General features: G+C 34.0%; 1 protein-coding gene across 5 annotated transcripts in view; it reads left to right on the top strand.

The window, feature by feature from the left end:
* The window catches only part of SRBD1 (S1 RNA binding domain 1), a 312,756-nt gene that overhangs the window by 87,202 nt on the left and 202,055 nt on the right, over window positions 1–23,499 (top strand). For all 5 annotated transcript variants that reach the window (XM_074205166.1, XM_074205151.1, XM_074205132.1 and 2 more), the window contains 2 exons: window positions 3,436–3,526; window positions 4,489–4,596. In XM_074205166.1, the coding sequence (XP_074061267.1) occupies window positions 3,436–3,526; window positions 4,489–4,596 (199 nt within the window). The remainder of the gene's footprint in view (window positions 1–3,435; window positions 3,527–4,488; window positions 4,597–23,499) is intronic.

Here is a 23,499-nt window from a genome sequence, read left to right as displayed (position 1 = left end):
ATTTAATCTTCTTTTCCAGCTGGCCAATTCTGCTTTTTAAGGCATTCTTCTCATTTGTCTTTTATTTTGCTTTTTTCCTTTAGGCCTAAACTGGTTTTTAACATATTATTTTCTTGAGTATATTTTTTTGTATAATTTTGCACCAAGTTTTTGATTTGGTTTTCATGATTTTTCTGCATCTCATTTCTCCTCCCAATTTTTCTTCCACCTCCCTTAACTGCTTTTCAAAGTCTTTTTTGAGCTTATCCATAGTTTGAGCCCATTTTCTATTTCTCTTGGAGTTTTTGGATATGGGAGCTTTCATTTTGTGTGTTTTGATCTTCCATGGAACTAAAGTAATTCTCTATGGTCAGATTCTTCTTTTTCTGTTGTTTACTCATTTTCTCAGCCCAAGACTAATTTCCAAGGATTTGGGTTTTTTTTTTTTGGGGGACACCCCACTGGGACCTTTATTCCTCCAAGATCTTCTTCACTCTTGCTTTGATATGTAGATGGCCCCTGTACTTCCCTCTGCCCTGGAGCTATAAGGAGGGATCCAGATTGCCTACTTATACCCAGATTCAGATTGCCTAAACTGCAATCTGAAGCCAAGTATAGGCTATCAGCAGAATTCTACCTGGAGGGAGAACAGAGAAATCTCTGTAGACCTCCCTTACTGTCCCTGGAGGTGCAGGCTGCTTTCTCCAGATCCTCTTGCAGCAGGTGCTCCTCATTTCACACTAATTCTGGTGTAGCAGAGTTCTCTCCTCGCCCCTTCAAGCTGTTGCTGGTGATCTCTGGGCTGGGCTGGGCTTCATTGTGCTGTGGCCATGGCTTTTTTCCCAACCCCCAGTCCTGGTGAAATATACCTTTGCCATGGAACTTATAAGTTATCTTGGACTGGAAAAATGTATCCCTCAGTCTTTCTGTGGGTTTTGCCCCTCTATATTTTGGCTAGGGTCATAAATTTGTTGGCTTTTGGAGTTGGGGGGGAGGAGTTCCCAGGCCTTCATGCTGCCATCTTTCAGGATAATTTCTTAAAGTCTTACTGTGATGTGTGAATTACTTGGAACAAGGAATCATTTTGACATAGCTAACTTTTCTTTTTACAATGGTGTTTGTATGTTCTTTTACTTGAAACTAGACTGACTAAGAATGTATGATTTTGGCCACATGACATCAAATTGAACTGGTATAGTTAATTAATTCTCTGACCCTTGAGTGCTGGCTTTCATGCAAAATATGCTCGTTTCCTGGCTTTGTTTTTTTTATGTTCTTAATTCTTCTGTTTTTCAGTTTTTTATTTTATTTTTTTATTAACTTTTTCAACCACATAGAAAGATAGTTTTCAAAAATCATTCTTTTTGTAAGGTTTTGAGTTTCACATATTTCTCCCTCTGTCCCTTCTAACCCCTTCCCTGACAGAAAGCAATCTGATGTAGATTATACATGTATATAACTATGTTAAACATATATCCATATCAATTATGTTGTGAAAGAAGATTTATACCAAAAAAGGGAATAAAAAACCATAATGGGGGGAAAAACTATCTTTTGATCATTGAAAATAGTATGCTTTGGTCTGCATTCAGGCTCCATAGTTTCTTCTCTGGATATGGATGATATTTTCCATTACAAGTCCTTTAGAATTATCTTTGATGATTGTACTGCTAAGATGGGCATGTCCAGGAGAGTAAGTATACTGCAAATATTAAAAAATCACATTTGTTTTTTGTGTTACTATTTGGTACATGTTACATTTACATTACCTTCTAAGATCTCCTTGACAAAAGCATGCTTGATGTATAGGATGAAACTTCTGTGTCATTCACACACCTTGGGTCTCCTCTGCTATTCCTGAGACACATTTTCTGATTTTTTTTTTGCATTCCTACCTTTATGTCTAATTTTCTATTAAAACATTGAGTATTGATGTATATGTAATTTGTGGGATATTTTATACTTTATTTCATTATTCAAATAATTTATTTTCTCATCTTCTGCAACGGTTATGAGAGTACAAAACTGAAGTTATCTTAAGAATGCTTTTTTGCTCTAATTCATTTTGAACACTACAATTCAAAATGATCCAGCAGGCATAAAATAATGTTTTTTTATTGTCTTAGGATGCATGATAAAGCCAAGTCTGCATCCTCCTTTAATTAACTTTCCAAGGAAAACCACAGAGCAAATATTAATTTTAGCTACAATTTTCTATTTCTTTTGTTATCATTGTTGTAAAAATTTCAAAATTGATTTTCAGTCTCCATAGTAGTGTGTTTGTCATTGTATAAGAATTTTACATTTAGACCTGCAGTTAATTTGGAACTATTTCCAAAGGTCTATAAAACTGCTTACACTCTACCCCAATAATATTAGTATTAGATCTTTGAAGAAAAAGGAAAAGAATATAAATGATCAAAAATATTTATAGCAGCTTTTTTTTGTTGTTAGAATTAAAAATTGAGATGATGCCCATCATTTAGGGAAAGACTGAACAAGTTGTGGCATGTGACTATGATGAAATACTGTAGTGTTATAAAAAAATGATGAGCAAGATGTTTATGGAATAACCTTAGAAGGTGTATATGAACTGATGAGAATTGAAATGAGCAGAATAAGGAAAACATTGTACACAGTAATATTAATGTTATATGATAATCTGCTGTGAATAATTTAACTATTCTCATCAATACAGTGATTCAAAACTATTCTGAAAAAAAAAATAAGATGAAAAATGCTATTGGCCTCTCCAGGAAGAACTGGTGGACTCTAAATGCTCATTGAAGCATACTTTTTTTTTGTCTGGATTTTCTTTTATATAATGGCTAATTTGGAAATGCTCTCCATGATTGCACATGTATAATCTATATCAAATTGCTTGCCTTTTCAAGGAGAGGAAAAAGGAAGGGTAAGAATATGCAACTCAGAATTACAATATAATATTAAATAATTTGTCTACATGTAATTGAGAAAAAAAATGTCAAAAAGACCTGTAGTTAAATTAACACACACACACACACACACACACACTTATTGTAAAAGCTTTGATTCTAAGCACACTCTACCTCCTTTTTTGCCATTCCATTCCTGTAGAAGTAGAAAATGATTGCCTAAGATTTCAGACTATTTTAAATGTTTCTTGAGTTGTTATAGCCAAGTAATTTACCACCAAGTAGCTGCAATACCCATGCTTCTTTCTGTACTTAGTGATTCGTGAAAGGTGGGAGGAAGATATTGTGTAACATTGTCTCTGACCTAGACAGTGACAGCAACCTAAAGTGCATAGCGATATTCTGATTAAGTGAATGTAATTAATTCATTTCTTTTTAAATGAACAATTGAAACATTTCCCCATTCCTCCTAAAACTTGCCAAAATTTAAGCTTAGATCTAGTAATATTGTCTTTGATTTTGTAAATTCTAATTAAATTGCTTTCATTTTTATTTCTTCAAGGCCAAATACTTCATACTGATGTCGTCTACTTGCATTCAGGACAAGGATTCCGAGAAGCTGAGAAGATAAAAAGACTTTTGCTCAATTTCAAGTATGAAAACCTAACTTTCTGTAGTTTATTCAACAAGAAAGGTGTATAAAGTTGTAAGTGTAAAAAGGAAATGAATTTCCCATTAAGTGGAGAGAAGGCTTATGACTCAAGAGAGAAAGATATTTGGAAATTCAAAGAAAATTTTTTTTTTAACTAAAGCTGGAGCTTACTCATTTTATTCTATTTAAACTCTTCTAATGCACTTACTATACCAGACTCAGTGTAATCCTAGACAGTAAGAGTTCCATGAAAATTTGATGAGTCTTGTGATTAACCATGAAGCTCTTGTTGTTGTTTTTAATGCTTTGCTTCTTGAGAGGTATTCTTTTTTGAGTAAGTCTTATTATTAACAAGTGTCATATTATACTGATATTTGTTATTGTTATGAGCAGAAGTATTTGGCAGGAGAAATGCTGTATATAATTCTCTATTTCACCATGGACATATGGAAAATAAATATAGCACAAACATTTCTTAGGGTTATAGCATTCTATAGAGGGTTCAGGTCCATCCCTTTTGCTAGGTGGGACCTTCTTAGACAGATGAAAATTTTTCCTGTTGTGTCAGGTTCTTGATAGACATTAACATTTGGGATTAATCTTGAATTCTTGGACCAATTGATGTTTTTACTTATTTTTTCTGTTTAAGACCATATAATGCCATGTACTTCTAAACTCTAATTTGGTAGCATTTTACTGACCATTTCTTTTAATGCTGTCAGGGTTTCCAAGTCAAAAGGAAAATTGATTATGCTGGAAGTATGGGGCTTGTGGAGGAAAACTTTAATTGGACCATATCCCTTCCTTTTAACTAAAATGAGATAAAATGCAGATTGCCAAGATATATACTGAAACAGACACCTATTAAAGGGTGTCTGTTTTGGAATACATTTTCTCATTGCTGCTTCTGAAGGTATGATCTTTGTTTGACACTTTTATGAGACTGGTTTTTTCCTTTTAAAGCTGCAGTACTGTAGTGATTGGAAATGGGACTGCCTGCCGTGAAACAGAAGCTTACTTTGCAGACCTGATAATGAAAAAATACTTTGCACCATTAGATGTTGTTTACTGGTAAGGATGTTTTAGGATTTGTTTCAAAATATATTTTGGTAGTTAATGGCATCTTCCTTTTCCCACGTGTTTTGTGACTATGCTTTTTATCTGACTTATCCCTAAGTCAAAGTTTCTTCTGAAGGCATTAGTATTTCTAATGATTGCTGTCCTGAATACCAAAGGTATTTCCTAGAATGCTGTGTAAATTCAGAATGTTCTTTAGCATAGCTGAGTTAGCAGAAAATCAGGATTCCTTGAGCTTATAGCAGACTTTAAGGTTGATTACCTTGGTTCCCACCATAAGAAGTTAGGAATTTGAGGAAATGCAGATTGTGGTTGCTTGAATTATGTTTCTCAAAGTCTTGTCTTGTGTGATTTTGATGTACTTTGTAAGTTAATTAAATTAATACTTTAAAGAAGTCAGTCTTTAGTTCTTATTTGGCCTTTTTATCAGATTCTCTTTAAATCAAGTGTACAGGTAGACTCAAATCTGTAGACACAATATGAACTAACAATTTACATAACAGTTTACACACATTATGAATGTGAAGTGTAAGTGATATGAAAATTTAAGAAATTAAACCTGGTAGATAGACTACCTGAATTATTGTGGATAAAGGTTTATAATATTATATTAGGAAGCAGCAGCAAAAAAATTCCAAAAAAAAAAAGTAGAGCAGGAAAGCAAATTGGCAATTTGATGAAGCATTACAAATAAGCTAAGGAAATGAGGAAAATGAAAGGTAAAGGAAAATGGGAAAGTCTGTACCTGGTTGAATGCAGAATTCTAGAGAATAGCCAGGAGAGATAAGAATATTCTCTGAAATGAGTAGTGCAGAGAAATGGAAGAAAACAATAGAATGAGAAAGATAAAAGGTCTTCAAGAAAATTAGAGCTATCTAAACTGGATTGTTTCATGCAAAAATGGGCATGATAAAAGACAAAAATGGTAGGTGCTTAAGAGAAGTAGAAGAGCTGAAGAAGACATGGCAATAATATATAGGAGAATTATATAAGCAAGATTTTTTTAGCATAATTGACAACTAAAATAGTGCAATTGCTGATCTAGAACTAGACATCCTAGAGAGTGATGTCAAGGGGCCTTGGGAAACATTGCTAGCAATAAGACTGGTGGGGTGGGGATAAGATTCCATTCAAGCTTTTTGAAACCCTAAAAGATGATGCTGTTTAAGTGCTGCACTCAGTATGCTAGTAGAAACCTCAGCAGTAGCCTCTGATTTGGAAAAGTTTTTATCTCAGTCCTATAGAGGGCAATGCCAAGGAATGTTCAAATTACCAAGTATTTGTGCTGATTTCATATGCCAACAAGGTTGTGCTTAAGATTTTGCAAACTAGATTTCATCAATATATGAAATGAAAATTAACAGAAGAGTGGGTTGGTTTTCAAAGACACCAAACTAGAGACCAAATTGTGAACATTCACTGAATAATGAAGAAAGCAAAGGAATTCCAGAAAAACATCTACATCTACATCTGCTTCTATTGTGTAGATCAAAACCAAATGTTGTAAATTCTCAAAGAGATGGCAGTACCTGGTCATCTTGTCTCCTGAGAAATCTGTATGTGAGCCAAGAAGAAACAGAACTAAACATGGAACAAGTGATTAGTTTAAGATTGAAAAGGAGAACAACAAGGGTATATATTGTCACTTTATTTAACTTATTTTCAGAGTATATCACGTAAAATATCAGGCTGAATTAATCAAAAACTAGAATTGTTTGCCATGAGAAATGTCACCATTCTTAGGTATGCAAACAAATACCACTCTTATGGCAGAAATTAACGAATTAAGAGGCTTCTTGATAAGGGTGAAAGGACAAACTATAAAAACTGACTTGAAACTTAACAACAAAAAAACTAAGATCTCTGTAGCAGCTAGGTGGTACAGTGGATTGAGGACCAACCCTGGAGTCAGGAGGACCTGAATTCAAATCCAACCTCTGACACTTATCCATTATTATCCCTGGGCAAGTCACCTAACCCCATTCCTCACAAAACAAACCAACAACAACCAAAAACAAGAATTTGGCAATTGGTGCCTTCACTTCCTGGTAAATAGTGATAGAAGAAATGGAAACAATGTCAGATTTTATATTCTTGAGCTCAAACTTCATTGCTGATGGTGAGTTTAGCCATGAAATTAAAAAAAATCACTTGCTCCTTGAAAGGAAATTTATAACAGTCTCAACAGCATACTAAAAACGGACATCATGTTGCTAACAAAAGCTCATATAATCTTATGTATGACTAAGAGAATTGGACTTAGATGGAAAGCTCAGCCCTGCAGAATTAATGCTTTCAAATTGTTCAATAGAGAAGAATTTTGAGAATCATTTGAGCAACAAGGAGATCAAATCAGTCAATTCTTAAAGAAATTAATTCAAGCTATTCACTGGAAGGTCAAGTATTGAAGCTGAAGCTTAAATACAATGGGAAGATGTGATTCATTGGAAATGAACCTGATTTTGGGAAAAATTGAAGACAAAAAGAAAAGGAGACAACAGAGGATAAGATAGATGGAAATGCAAATATGAACTTGGTCAGACTTCAGGAGATAGTAGAGAACAGAAGACCCCAGAACACCCTGGCCGTGGAGACACAAAGAGTTAGACATGATTGAATGACTAACATACACATCTTCCAGATAGCATTTGAAAATGTTCGGTCTCTCTAGGAACTAATGAAATTCTAATTAGAACTCTGTAATACTAAATCACACTTAGATTAGGGAAAATGACACTGATAAAACTCTGTGTTACTAGGTTTGAGGAGAAAGTTTTATATTATGAGACTGCAAACTGGTGCTTTTTTTTGGCTAATAGAATGTTAGTGCAGTGTAAGAATTATATAATTAATTAAACCCCTTGATCTAATAATCCCATAACTGGAAATGTACATTAATAAAATTATGAAAAAAGAGAAATTACCTATTTAGTAATCTGTCTAGAAACATTATTTGCAGTTATGAGTAACTGGAAGCAGTCTTAATACACAGGAGCAAAGCTTTAAGCTGTAAATATAATGGTAATCATATAATGCAGTTATGAATTCAAATATTTGGTTTATATGGAAATATCACAATTATTTTGATAAGAAATTTAGATTATTTTGTTCAGTTATAGCTGTGTTTTCCTAGGTATTTTAATTGTCAGAACTTGTATTTCTCTTGTTTTCTGTTCTTTTTTGGGAGGGTGAGAATAGAGTCTTTTCAAGAATAGTAATGATACACTTTTGAGGAGGGACAAAGTGAAAGGAGAGAGAGAATAGAATAAATGAGAGTGGGGAGGGATTGATGGAGGGAAATACAATTAGCAGTTGCAACTGTGGGATAAAAAATATTGAAGCAACTTCTCTGACAGACTTATGATTAAAGAATGCCATCCATCCCAGAGACAGAACTGATGTTATCTAAACACAGAATGAAGTACTACTTCTTTTTTTCTTTTTCTCTCACTTTATAAGTGAGATTATCTTTACTTTACAAGACTATTTTAGTAATATATAAATAAATTTAAAAAAAGAGTAACAGTGAAAATAAAGTGCCTTGAAATTTGAAACTTTTGTTAAATATTCCCTCCTTAGAGGTTCGAGCCCCACTCAGAAGCAATTTTGTACTGATGTGTAATAGAGTAATATCAAAAATGAAAAAAATCTACACATGATAAATTATTGATTTAAGTATTGACTAAGTTATTTTGTATTTAAATTACTGGTTCAGGAACTTCATTTTGGCAAATTAAGTATATTTTTTATTACCCAAGTAAATGATAATTTTTTTTTTCATTTTCACTTCTATGATTTCATCAGTGTTAGTACTGAAAGTCCAGATCCTGATACAACTCTACCTCTTAAGATTTTTTTCTACTTCATTGCTTCAATATTGCATTGAAGTATTCCTTGGTTCTTGAAAGCTATTCCAAATGAGTAGTTCTGCCATGCTGTGAGGTTGTGTGATCTGAGTAATGAACCAAGTCTATTTTCTGAGGTTTTACTTTTCTTAAGTCTGAAAAAGTTCTGATAACTAGTAGGCTGGCTGCTTCGTGATTAATGAATTTTTGTTTCATTTCATCCCATGAAATAAAAGTACAAAAATTGGTCCTCAGCATAAAGATGGTGGCAGTGTCGTGGAAAGCACAGTAGAAATTGCTAAAAAACGTAGTTTTTAGGCCATCTTTTACTCTGAATGTAAAATGTTTATTTGATGACAAGTTAGTGAAATAAAAGTACAAAATGGGTCCTCAGCATAATGATGGTGGCAGTGTCATGGAAAGTTATTTATAAAAAGGTCAACTTACAAATAATTGTAACCTGTAACCTGTAAATTAATCTCTTGTGGAATTTGAAGAGGTAGAGAAATATATTGGGAAAACATGGATTGGGAAAAAGGATATATATCATGTACATACAAATCACAAAACTCTTTGAGAAAATAGTTTTCAAGCATTGGTCATTTTGAACACCAATAATAATCAGGCCACTGGTCACAGCTCACTGTAACAAAAATTATAATAATGAAAAATATTGAAATATTGTGAGATTGCCAAAATATGACAGAAACATGATCTGAGCATATGCTGTTGGAAAAATTCTGTGTATAGACTTGCTTGATATAAGGTTGCTTCAAGTCCTTATTTTATAAAAAAAAAATGCAATATCTGTGAATCACAGTAAAGCAATTACTTCTGTATATAGTTTTCCTGTTTCTCCATATTTCACTTTTTATAGGAGTGCTTCTCATACTTCTCTAAATTCTTTAGGTACAGGAAAATTCTTAGGGTACAGGAAAAAAAGTTACATTCATTTATCCCAATTTTAACCGTTCGCCATTATGCAATGGTTATTTATTTTATTTTTTATTTCTTGGTACTGGAATAGTACTACAGTGAATGTTTTGATGAATATGGAATTTTTCTTCTGGTTCAAGGGGTATGCCTCCTTTTATTATATGCCCTGATGTCAAACCCTGTTGCTATGGAACTCTATTCCAAATTTAATGAGTAATAAATTCCTTTCTTTTCATATTCTCCCCACCCTAGTGATTCTGTCTTGTAGTAACTCATCATTCAAACCCTAATTCTCATTTCCCTACCTTATTCACAGTTCCCTCAACCTGCCCCACCAGTATCCTACCCCTTCCACTTTGCTATCCGGAATGCTTGTTCTGTAGGTTTCAAACTTGTTTTCACCTTAAAACATCTTCTGACTTTCCCTGAGTCCCCACTCCATCCTGATTATATAGCTTCCCTAGAGGACCTTTCCAGCACCAGCTGTACTTTTAATTAATTTCTCCTTACTCAAGTTAAGGTTAGTATACGGGGAGTGGAAATATTCCTTGCTCCTCACTGGTACCTCTAGGTTCTCCTTCTACCACCATTATTCAATAATCTCTTCTTTGAATTTCACTTACTCCATATTTACCATCCAATCAGAGCCATTGTCTACAGACTTTCAGAACATGCCCTACCTTCCTTAATAAGTTCAGTATCTGACTCAGAATCTTTCTCTCCTCCCCAAATCTCCTCTCATTTCAGGGGAACTTGAACATACATATTGATACTACCTCAAACACCCCAGTCTCCCAATTTCTCAACTTATTTCTTGGTGTCCTCCTTTATCCCACCTTGCTCAGCGACATATAAGAATGTCTTGATCATGACCTCAACCACAAATGTACCTTTTCTGTATTGATGAGTTCTGAAGTTCTATTATCTGGTCATGTTCTGTTGACATTCCACCTTTGTTTCTTGCTTTTGATAACAAATCTTGCTCTTTGTCTCTACTGTTGCTTCCAGGCCCCCAATACCTCAGTTATTTCTTAAGCCATACACCCCTTCACTAACTCTACTCTCCTTTTCCCCCTTTAGAACTTAGATCAAATTCCTATTCCCCATTCCCTACCATTTAGTTCCTGATTTCCCCTGTCTCTTGAACTTAGATTGTGGATAAAACTTGAAAGGAGTAGTTAACTGAGGTCAGAAAAGAACTGAAAGGGGAGAAGGGGGTGTATTGTCATGAAAAATCCAGAATTGTGTGAGTATCCCAGAGAAGAAGGTGTTTTATTGTAGCTTTTTCTTGGAGTTTACAGATAAAGGATGATAAGTGGTAGAGATCTAGGGAGAGTTTTTAAGGAAAGCATAGAATTAGGTCTGTTTTTAGGAAGCAGTGACGGAATTAATAGATAGTAAGAGGTATTGAACATTGGAGATGAGATTATGATAGTGAGGATAATCTGCTGGAGAATATGGGAATAGTTGGTATCAAGGTTACATGTGAAGGACTTGCACCTAGTTTGAAAGGAACTGCTTCTTTTTAAGAAGAATAAAGGAGAAACAAGGAAGATGGTTTCAGAGAGTTGTGAGATGAAAAGGTATTGTTAGATGAGGAGTGGAAAAGATCAGAGTTACTAAAAACAACCTGTTTGTTTTGTTAGTTTTTATTTGAAAATCTGGGGGGTGTTCTAAAGAAAGAATTGTGGAGTTGGAACAAAGACTATTACCTTCAATTTAGGAAAAAAAAACCCGGCTATCTTATTATGTAATTTTGCTATCTCTTATACTTTATTTTTCTTCCTTAAGGATATGATTTCTCTCTCATCACATTCAACTGTGATCAGTATATACCATGTAAACAATGTAAAGACTAATAGAATGCCTTCTGTGAGGGGTATGGGGAGGGAAGCAAGAATCAGGGAAAAATTTTAAAACTCAAAATAAATAAAATCTTTCAAAAAAAGAAAATCTGAGGGGTGGAAGAGTAAGATAAGAGAAGAGACTTGAGACATGAAGTTTTGGAGTAACTATTGTGGAGAGTAGTATAGAACACCCCAGGGAAGAGGAAAAGATTGCCATTAGAGGTTAAATAATAAATTTGTAATAGACTCAACCCTTAGATGATTTCCTTCAGCTCTGTTCAGTAATGCACCATTAGCTTTGGAGAAGGTAGATGAAATAGGAATTACCTTCACTATATTCAACCTTTACTTTATTACCTCCAGTGGTAGGGATTTAAGAAACTTCTGAGGGCAATTTATTCTCCTTGACAATCTGGGTAATTAGGAAGCTTTTCCATATATTATACCTAAGCTTATGACATTAGTCCAATCCTTTTCTCAAATAACAGATATTTGTATTATTGAAGACAGCTATAGTTTTCTCCTCCTGTCATCTGAGAAGTAGCAAGGTGGCTGATGATCAAGTGCTGGACTGAGTCAAGAATACTTGAGTTCAAATCCAGCTTCAGACACGTACTGGCTGTATAACCTTGGGAAAGTCACTTTACTTTGCCTTTATTTCCTCACCATAAAAAGGAATAATAGTAGTATCCATCTTCCTAGATGATTGTGAGAATTAAATGAGATGTTTGTGAAGCTCTCAGCTCTGTGCCTGTACTCTATAAATGCTTATTCCCTTCTTCCTTTTTAGGCTAAACAGGAAAGGGATGTACAATCCTTTACTGAATCCTCATAAGACATATTTTTATATAGTAACCTACTTAAACCCCAATGACTTTGTCATTTGAACTCTTGTCTCATGTCTTTCCCTATTCAGTACTTGTGTAATTTTTTTTTTAGGTAAAGAATAGGATTTTTCATTTATCTTTATTAATCTTCACATGCTAGATTCATCCTATTTTTCTAGCTTTGTGGTTCCCAGATTTATTAGCTTTTGGTCATCTGTGAATTTTACAACCATTCTATTCATCTTTTTATTGTAAATTATTGATAAAAAAGTTAGCACTGGGCAGATACTTAAAGACATCATCAGTGACTGCCCATTATTAATCTCACAATGACCTTTATGAAATTCTGTTCTTTGTCCTTTTGTAAATCCACTTAATTTTAATATTATCTATTTCATTGCTCTCTATTTTATCTATTAGAAGATTATGAGAGGGGTGGCTAGGTGGCCTTGGAGTCAGGAGTACCTGGGTTCAAATCTGGTCTCAGACACTTAATAATTACCTAGCTGTGTGGCCCTGGGCAAGCCACTTAAGCCCGTTTGCCTTGCAAAAATCTAAAAAAAAAAAAAAAAGATTATGAGAAAAACTGTCAGTTGATTGTTGAAATCTAAGTGTAGTATATCTTTAGCATTTCTGTGATCTAACTATATATATATATATATATATATATACACATACACACACACACACGCACACACACACACACACACACAGATGTTATAGAGCATTATAATTCAAACAGGAAGCATTTATTTTGTGACTACCTTGTGTCAGCTGTTGTGTTAGGCTCTGGAAGTTCAGTTATAAAAATGAAAAAGGCTTTCTCTTCAGGACTATGCAGTGTAGGCAAGGAGATTACACATACATGTGTGATGTCTATAAAATGGATCTTTTTAATCTTCAGAGTGGTATAGAATGCTAGCTTTTTGGGGGAAAGATCAGGAAAGCACATGAACTGTGCTTTGAAGAAAATTAGGGTTTCAAAGAGGTAGAAGGGAAGGACATTTCAGCATAAGAGACAATTAGTAGTAAGACATAAGAGAGCTTTTGTAGTGCCATATATGAGGAACAGTGAGAAGGCCAGTTTAACTGCTGTTCTGTACATGAAGGGGAGTAATGTGAAGTAAGGTCAGTTATCTCTATTGTATTTCATCTTATTAGATTTAGTATCTTGTTTTAGCTTGTTAGGAAATTTTTGAATAATATCTTTGCTATCCACATATTGGTTTTATCTCCTAGCCTTATTTATAAGCAAGGTTGTTAAATGTGTTATCTGTACCTTCATCTAAAGCATGGAAAAAAATTACCAAACAGGACAAGACTAAAAAGAGATTTATAGTATTCTCCACTAGAACCTTCTCATCAAGTTGACATCTAATTTATGTCTAATTTTTAGTGTTCTGTCAATATGTGAAGTTATGCCCTATAAGAGACTTTGTCATATTATTTTTATTATATAAACATTTTATTTGTTTTTCCAACTTCATACAAAGATAGTTTTTAGCCATCTTTTTTTTGCTAGGTTTTGAGTTTTTTAGTTTTTCTTCCTCTCTCCCTTCCCATTCCCCTCCCCCGAAAGAAAGCAATCTGATAAAGGGTTTATATTTGTTAAAACTGAATATGAGAGAAGAATCAGATCTAAAAGGAAGAAGGAAAACATTAGAGACAACAAAATTACATAATATAAGGCAACTTTTAAAAATTGAAGATAATAAACTTTGGTCTTCATTTAAACATAAGGGTCCTCCTTTTTAAAAAAAATAACAACTCTCTTTAGGGTATAAGCCTAGTAGGGGTATCATTAGGTTCCTTCCTTGTTTTTGTATAATTTTTATGTGATCATTTAAATTCCTTTTTTGGATATAGATGGTGTTTTCCATTACAAGTCCCTTAAAATTGTCTTCTTTTGGTTTTTTTTTGTACTGCAATGGGGGTTAAATGACTTACCCAAGGTCACACAGTTAGGTAATTATGTGTCTGAGGTTGGATTTGAACTCACGTCATCCTGACTCCAGGACCAGTACTCTATCCACTGTGCCACCCAGCTACACCTTAAAATTGTCTTTGATAATTGTACTGCTGAAATGAACAAGTCCATCATGGTTGATCCCTCATGTTGTTAAGGTATAATGTTCTTCTGGTTCTGCTCATCTCACTCAGCTTCAGTTCATGCCAGTCTTTCCGTGCTTTTTTGAGATTCTGTTCCTCATGATATCTTATAGAAAAATAGTTTTTCATCATATATATATATATATATATATATATATATATATATATATATGTAAATTTGTCTAGCCATGACCTAATTGATGGGCATCCCCTTAATTTCCAGTTCTTTGCCTCTACAAAAAGAGCTGCTGTGAATATTTTTGTACTTGTGTGATTTTTCATGGTCTCTTCAGGATTCAAATTCTAGTAATAGTATTGCTGATCAAAGAGTGTGTACATTTTTATTGTCGTTTGGGCATAATTCCAAATTGCTCTCCAGAAAGGTTGGATCAATTCTCAACTCCACCAGTAATGCATTAGTGTCTCAGATTTCTCACATCTCCTCCAACATTGATCATTATCCCCTGTAGTCATATTGAGACTGATCAATCTGAGTGGTGTGAGGTGATACCTCAGAGATTCTTTAATTTGCATTTCTCTAATCAATAATGATTCAGAACAATTTCCCATATTGTCATATGTTTTGGTTGAAATATGGTTACTGAGATCATTTTCATGATATTCATTTCTAGTACCCTAGTAAAAAATGAGTTAAGTCTGATGAAAAACTTCTATTGAGGGGTGGCTAGGTGCCACAGTGGATAGAGCACTGGCCCTGGAATCGGGAGTACTTGAGTTCAAATCTGGCCTCAGACACTTAATAATTACCTAGCTGTGTGGCCTTGAGCAAGCCACTTAACCCCATTGCCTTCCAAAAACTTAAAAAAAAAAACCCCAAACTTTTATTGAAAATACAATTTTGACTTTTGGTAAATGTTTCTTTTTTTAAAAGTTTAAAAAATTTTCTTTTAGAAAATAGTATACTCTTTGCTATTTTAGTGTTTTTCCCTTTTAAAAAATATTGTGGTATATGCCCTTCTTAGTCTTGTAACATCTTTCTTATTCTCTTTTTTTCGAACATTACTAATTGCATCTGTCATCAGTACATCTTCTTGGGATGTAGTTTATTCAGCAATTGTATTTACTTAAAGTAGATCTTCTTGGGTTGTAGTTTATCCAGGCCTCATTGTCAGTTTACAGTCATGAATTCTCACATTCCTGAATCTGAGTCTTTTGGTTTCTTCTCATATTTTCACATTTTACAAAGTAGAGACTCCTTGTAGAAATCTGAAGATGAGAGTGGTAGTGTATAGAACTTCGTCAGTCCTGCATTTATATATACTAAGGTTGCCTCCTCCTTGCTTATTGAGTGGTCTTTGGTTGTATAGAACAACTATGGTACCTAATGCCCCATGGTATCTCAGAATGTAAATCACCAGTAGAGTCCATTAGTCTTTGTCAGCCCATTTTTTGGCCTCTGTTATATTTGGATACGACATTTTAGTCATGTTGAACTGCCAAAATGATCACATCTTTTATCTCACATTCTATATCCACTGACTCACAACTCTCATTCCTTTTTTTTCCCCCTAGCAATTATTCTTTTCCTTTCCCGTTTTACCTTTCTCCCTCAATGGATTAAACAACAATTTTGTTGTTTGAAGCAAATAAGCATATTCAAGTATAACAAATTTCCATATTAGGTAAGATCAAAATCACCTCTCAGTTAATAGATGGCTAATCTTCATTATTAGTCCTCTGGAATCATTGTCAGTTGTTACATTGAACAGAACTCTTTAGGCTTTCAAAACAGGACAGGTTTTTTTTTTTTTTTTTTTTTTAGGTTTTGGCAAGACAGTGGGGTTAAGTGGCTTGCCCAAGTCCACACAGGTGATTATTAAGTTTCTGAGTCCAGATTTGAACTCAGCTACTCCTGACTCCAGGGCCTGTGCTCTGTCTACTGTGCCACCTAGCTGCCCCCTCAAAATAGTTTTTTATAATATTACTGTTATAAAATATTCTCATGTTTATAATTAACTCTATATCAGTTCATTCAAACCTTTTGAGGATTCTCTGACACCATTTCTTAAACCAGAACTATTTCATTAGAGATCAAAAAGAGTTGTTGCAAATATTTTCGCATATATGGATCCTTCTTCTTATTTTTTTTTTAAAAAAAGCAAAACTCTTTGGCATATAGGTCTAGTAGGAGTATCATTAGGTTCCTTCCTTTTTATGTAGTCATTCAAATTTAATTCCCTGCTTTTTCACAAACATCTAAAATCTGGAAAGTTTGGATTAGGGCATCTAGGTGCTCACTTAGGGTTAGGGTTATTATTGAATTGGGGTGGACTTGAAGTCAGGAAGATTCATCTTTGTACAAACTGTATATTCCTAATTATTTCACCCTCTTTGTCTTGGTTCCTCTTATATAAATTAAGCTGTAAAAGGAAATAATAATAATTCCAGGATCTTTGCCAAAAACAAAAAAACAACTGGGATCATGCAAAGTTGGAAATAACTGAAAATGACTGAACAACAGTGAAGATCTCACATTTCTTCCCAAAATTAGTTTATCATTAGTATTAACAGTATTTTTTTCTTATCATAAAGGTGGAAGAGTGACAGAAACTGAGCAATTAGAAAGAAGAAAAGAGAATAATTCCAGAAACCTTTGTAAAAGCTGAATCTATTTGCTGTGTTATTTTCAATCTTTACATAGTTGAGTTGATTCTTTATCATTTTTGTTCTGTTTTTTCCAATTGCAAGATAATTCTCCTTGACAGAAAAAGAGAAGTAAAATAAGAATTGAGTAGTTTTTACCTTTCCCTGTCTTTTGTTTTTATACTTACTTTAAATAAGACACTTATCATTTCATTGCTTCTTCTGGACCATCATTGAGTTTATACTTGATCTAAAACTTAGCTTAAAAAGTTTTTTTTTTATTGCTTTTAGAATTCATCAATGGGGGTATAGTTCTTATCCAAAGTACTTCTAATACTATTCATAGTGTGTTAAACCAGGCTTTTAAAAAATGCCAATCACATTTCTCTTGAGCCTTTTTACAAAATCCAAGTTGTTTAAATAATTTGTTGTGCATTCATATTGTTATCTCACTGTTCTCATGTTCATTGTTAATATGTCCTAAGATTTTATTCTTAAGAACTTTCCTTACACTTTTGGCCAACATTACCATGGTGGCTTTTCGTGAGTACATTTCTCTTTCTAAATATTCACAAAAGTTTGTCAATAGAGATTTATTAAGCACCTGCAGTGTACCAGCACTTATGCTAATAAGCTCATGGAATAAAAAGAAAGAATTTGAAGTAGACTCTTCTGACTTTTAGGCTTAGCACTCTATATGCTGTGCCCCCCTCCCTGATCTAGATGTTAGAGACTACAAAAGAGGTCAAGAAGGATAAAGATTGAGAAAGACTATTCAATTTGTCCAGTTTGGAACTGAATGATGAGTTTCAGTTGATTGATCGAAGCCAGACTGAAGATAATTAAGAATAGAATGAAAGGGAAGGAAATGGAGGCAATGAATATGGGCAACTTTCTCAAGAAGAAAAGCCACTTATACCATGCTCTTCTCCATTGCTTTCTCCTTTAAAAAATTCTTCGGAGATGATTGTTTGCCATGTTTCCTTACTGGTCCTGTCATGGTTCCCCATATTCAAGAAATTTCCTTTCGGTCATTGTTGAATTTGATTTTTTAGTTTTAAAATTCATTAATGAAGTAAAAGTGACAGAATTGAGTAACTCTCCTTTAATACGGTCATCTAACTCAGATGTGGATTCTTTTCTTATTCCACAGCTAGAATATGAAATCCATGTCTGTGTTCAATACATGCCCTCTCTTGCTTTCTTCTTGTTGGTGAAGGTCCAACTTTTGTGGATATTTTCAGAATAATTGAATATGACTTTTGGTAAACTAGTTAACATGCCAGGCAGAATAGTATTACTTAACATTTTTTGGATATTTTTTGCAGGGATTCACAGAATATGAGAATTTAAAGGAACCCAGAAGACATCTAGTACACATAGATCTAAAATGGTTCTGTTTTCCAATAGATCCCAACAAGTATTTATTTAAGTTTTTCTTGAAGACCGTAAAGGAAGGGTTTGATTTTATCGAGCCCAGATCTGTTCCCTGCCACTGAAATCCATTAGTTAATTAGTGACTATTTATTAGATGCTCTCTCTCTCTCTGCACTTGGTATGGTATTATGTGTTGGGCATTAAAGTACCATATTGAAATACTGCTTTCAAAGAATAGAGCTAAGGATAACTATGTAGGGTGGACATGCAAGCATCCGTGCACTGACTTTGCCACTGTTAATTCCACTAAGCTATTGATGGAATCAGAGACGGCCTCATGGAAAAACGATGCCTCTTGACATCAGTTTGATGTGAAGAGAGAATAGAGAAGGCACTCCATACCATATATGGAGGGTAATATTGTAAAGGCCTAGAGGCATGAGATATTGTATTGTGTGAGAAGAAAAGGATCAAGGCTATTTTTGTTCATCCAACTAGGGAAATCTTGAGTGATAGCCTGTAAAAGAGATGAGAGCCAAGTTGTGAAAGGTATTAGAAATCAAACAGTGATGAAGTTTGTATTCATCTAGAGGAACTAGGTACCTTTGTTGTTTAGTCTTTTCAGTTTGTGTCCCATCCTTCCTGACCTCATTTGGTGTGTTCCTGGCAGAGATACTGGAGTCGAGGTTTGCCATTCCATTCTCCAGGTTATTCTATAGATGAAGAAACTAAGGTAAACATGCTTAAAGTCACTTGCCCAGGGTCATATAACTAGGAAGTTTTTGAGGCCAAGCCTGGTGCTCTTTCCACTCTGCTACCTAACTTCTCTGAAATTTGCACCTGGAATTTCTTGAGCAAGAGTGTGTTTCTATCCTCTGCAGCAGAGCAAAACAAGTCCATTTCTCCTTCCATGTGACTGAGAAGTTGTGTGATTATTTACAGTCCTGGTTCTTTTTGATTATTGTACTTTTGCCCCTCTCCTTAACTTACATTGTGACCATTAGAAATAGACCTTAGTGACTGACTAGCATTTTTGAGGTACAGCTTTTTTTTTTTTCCTTTTGGAAACTTCTCAGCACCAGGGATGTTAAAAACTTAGAATTGTTATATCATATATATATATGTGTGTGTGTACACACACAGATGTACACATTCACACATATTTTCTTCATTTTAAGGAAATGATCAATATGGTTTTTTCTCCCTCATTTAAATAAAAAATTTCATTGACTTGTGATTGGAAATGAGGCATCCTGGAATATGTACTTATTTGTGGTTTTTAAAATTCTATCTGGACTCAATTTGACAGTTTTTGTTTGAAAATAAATATATTTCACTGCTCTTACAATTCATGTACTTTCGTATACCTATGCCCAACCTAAATAACCGCAGGACTTATTTTTTCTCCATTTCTTTTTATTTAAAAAATGTTAGCCTCTCTTGCAGATCTATGTTTATTGACTTAGATTAGGACTGGACTAGAGCCCAGTGACGGTCATATCTGGCCTTACGGTTTTTTGTTACAAATCTGCTTTTGTTGCCAGGTCCAATAAAAATTCTTGATTGTTTTTGTTAGTTTTATAGTGAGTTCATGCCAAAGATACGATGTATTATAACTAAAACAGATGTTCTGTTTAGACAAGTGTATTTGCTTTGACAGAACTTAAAATGTAAATTAAGCAACATCATGTTCGACTTGAAATTGAGAATTGATTAACTTTTATACTTCATGAGTGTTTTAGACTAATGATTAATTTAAGAATAGCTTTCTGTTTTGATCAATTCTTCTACTATTAATTATTTAAGTGTGAATTGTATGTGAATAGATTCTACTATACTCTGTAAATTGAAATATCACTCATTCAAGTTGACCTCATTGACCATACACCTCATATGTATATTCATTAAATAAAAGAATTGTTTTTTGCTGTAGATGAGAGCTTTTCCATTTATAAATGCTTTCAGTAAACAGGTGAAATAATGTCCATTTTGAGACCTCACCTATTTAAAGTCACCATTAGTATTCCTAGTAGTATAGGTGACTCATTTCTACATTATAATCCATTAAGACCCTGCTTCAAAGCAAATATCTACAGGAGTGGGATGTCTATTAAAAAAGGACATGTTGGGGCGGTTAGGTGGTGCAGTGGAAAAAGCACCGGGACTCTGGAGTCAGGAGTACCTGGGTTCAAATCCGGTATCAGGCATTTAATAATTACCTAGCTGTGTGGCCTTGGGCAAGCCACTTAACCCCATTTGCCTTGCAAAAACCTAAAAAAAAAAAGGACTTATTTTTACTTACTTTCATTTGTAAATTTTATTTGTAATTCTCTTATCTCTCAGTGGTAGCACATAGTGCATGTAAATGCCTCCATTATTAATAAATTTAGAATGTTAACAGTTTTATATTTTTTGATTTGTTGTTTTTAGCTGATTTTCCATATTTTCCTATTATCCCTGGCTTTAAATAGCATACTGTTTCCCCATACCTTGGGCAAAAAACTCTTTCTGACTCCTATGCTCATAGGAGAGTATGGAAGTTCATGCTTTATTAAAAAAAATTTCATATTGTGCAGAATCACTTGTCTTGTATTTCTCTCATTTTGTTTGTTTTTGAAGTAAAATTTTAAAGTTCCTGACAAACCTTGTAATTTGGGGCAGCAAGTTTTAAAGGTCAAAACTCAAACTTTGAAAATTATTGTTGTGTAGGAATCTAGTTCATATTTGCTTTTTAGGTAGGTGTCTTGGGAAAACCCAACCTAAATATCCTTTTAGATTCTAATGTATGGCTAAGTCTTTGCCTTATACTACCCAGACTTTTAAGAAATGCCACTTTAAAGTTTTCCCAGACCATACATTTCTAATGTTACACCAAGCTTAATTTCCAATACTCTTCAGGTTTGAAGGGAGCCTAAGATTTGGGTTCATATTATGATAATTAGGTTTCAAGAGGTTGGAGGATTAAAGTTGTCTCAAATCTAGTTGCAGAACAAAATTCAGAACTACTTTTAAAACTTGCCTGATTTGTGGGTAGAGGTGGTTTTATTTATTCACTGCTCATGCAGCATTAATTCGTATTTCATCAGGTACCTACAGTGCTGTAATTCTAGATATGACCTGGGGACTTGATTTACTTCAGCTCCATTTTCTTTATTAATGTGCCTTGAAAGAAGTACATGAAAGATAGCCAACATCAAAGTACCTTTTAAAGTAAAATGGTTGATAGGAATTCTCTGGTATTTAACACTGTCTGTCAAATGTTTCAGCTGGTTTGCATCTGTTTACAAGTGATTGCTTTCTGCATTAAAAGAAATCTAAAGCAGTTGTTTTAAGTCTTTTTGGGGGAGGTGGGGGTGAGATCTGTGATGGCTGAAAGAAGAGGTTAAATGGAATGTTGAATACATGATCTTTTCTCATGCACATTTCCCAAAGTTCTTTTTCTTCTTAGAGGTAAAAGGAGACATAATTTCCTAAATAAGGCAGTCTTATTTTGTATGGGGGGTACCTACTAATTTTAGTTATCAGATAATTGAAATAGGTGGTAGAGAAAAATTAACTAAATCTCTGTGAAAGAAATAGACCTTTTAATAGAGGCAATGCTAGTTTTTATTAAGAGACTGTTCAACTAGTTTAATTGCCTAGACTATTCATTCTTCTCTGAGCTATGCAAGAATGCTTTTAAATAATTCATGTAGCACTGGGTCTAGGGAAGCAACAAAGGGGAAAAAAAGAATGGTTAATGAAAGCTTGTTTTGTGACTCGGAGTTTTGTTTTGTTTTTTTACTCAAAACTTGGGCTGGAGTTACTTTTCCAGATTGAGAGCAGGAGGGAAAAGCTTCTAGGATGACATGCTTGAAAACATGACCTTTTTTCATATAATAGCGCTTTGTGGCACTTCCTTACCTTCAAATATTGAGTCAAGTATGCTTGCCCTGTTCCTGGTGCTTCAGTTTCCAATTTGTACAATTGATAGTTAATTTTAAAGAACTATTTTTATGCTTTCAAAATTGTTTATCTTTATGCTACTCCCTTTCTTCCTTACCCTTTCCCCTTTCTGTACTGTCTTCCTCTCCCACGAGAAGTTAGCTAAATTGTGCTTTTGAGGCTTGCATTATATATCTAAACTTCATTTTTGGAATATTGATGAGTTGGCTCAAAGAGGGAATAATATCACAGTTGGATCTAGAAATCTACATTGGCCAAGGAAGTAGGAGCATAGGGAGCTAATTGAAGAGTAAAGAGATTTTATAAAAGGGCTATTTGGGGGGAGATGGTGATCAGAAGCAAAATAGACTTGAGAAGGAACAGAGAGAAGAGGAATAAAAATAGGGGGAAAATAGGTTGAAGGGAAATACATAATTAATAATCATAACTGAATATGAATGGGATAAGCTCACCCATAAAATATAAATAGACATCAGAGTGGTTTTAAAACCAGAATCTACCAGAATGTTGTTTACAAGTAACACACTTGAAGTAGAAAGACACACACATAGAGTGAGGTAAGTGGCTTGAGCAGAATCTGTTATGCTTAGGTGAAGTGAAAAATGAAGGGGGTAGCAATTATGACCTGAGAGAAAATTAAAGCAAAAATAGACCTAATTAGAAGAAACAAGCAGGGAGACTACATTCTGCTAAAAGATACCACAGGTAATGAAGCAATATCAATACCAAACATCTGTGTACAAAATGAAAACTCATCCAAATTTTAAAGAAGTTAAATGAGTTACGGGAAGAAATAGGCAGTAGAATAATACTGTGGGGGGGGGAACCTAAACTTTCTCCTCTCAGAACTAGATAAATCTAACCAGAAAAATAAAGAAGAAAACAGTAAAGAAAATGAATAGAATTTTAGTAAAGTTAAATTTGACAAAACTGATGGAAAAACTAGAAAATAGTTTGACAAAGCTAGTTATAGACATACCATTATCCCAAGATAAGGTCCAAATTGGTACAGTTTGGACATAAAATGTGTTGCCATGAGCAGATTAGGTGAAATAGTTTGCCTGTCAGATATATGGATAAGGGAAGATTTTATGAGCAAAGAAGAGATGGAGAGCATTACAAGATGTATAATGGATAATTTTGATTGTATTAAGTTGCAAAGTTTTTTTCACAAACAAAAGCAGTGTAACCAAGTCTAGAAAGTAAGTAAAAAATGGAAAAATATTTTTACAATGTTTCTAACATTTTTTCATTCATTTTTAACTTTAAAAAGAAAAAAATTCCATTTATGCAACACAACATAAGAAGAGCATTCAATATAAAACCATGAATTTCCTTTTCATAATGTTTACTTACCCTGATAAAGTATATAATAAATACTATACATTGTTTTCAAAGCTACCCCAC

Source organism: Macrotis lagotis, chromosome 1, assembly GCF_037893015.1.
Source record: "Macrotis lagotis isolate mMagLag1 chromosome 1, bilby.v1.9.chrom.fasta, whole genome shotgun sequence".
Classification (NCBI taxonomy): Eukaryota; Metazoa; Chordata; class Mammalia; order Peramelemorphia; family Peramelidae; genus Macrotis; species Macrotis lagotis.
Note: the sequence above shows the minus strand (reverse complement) of the source record. Positions and strands in the feature narration are given on the sequence as shown.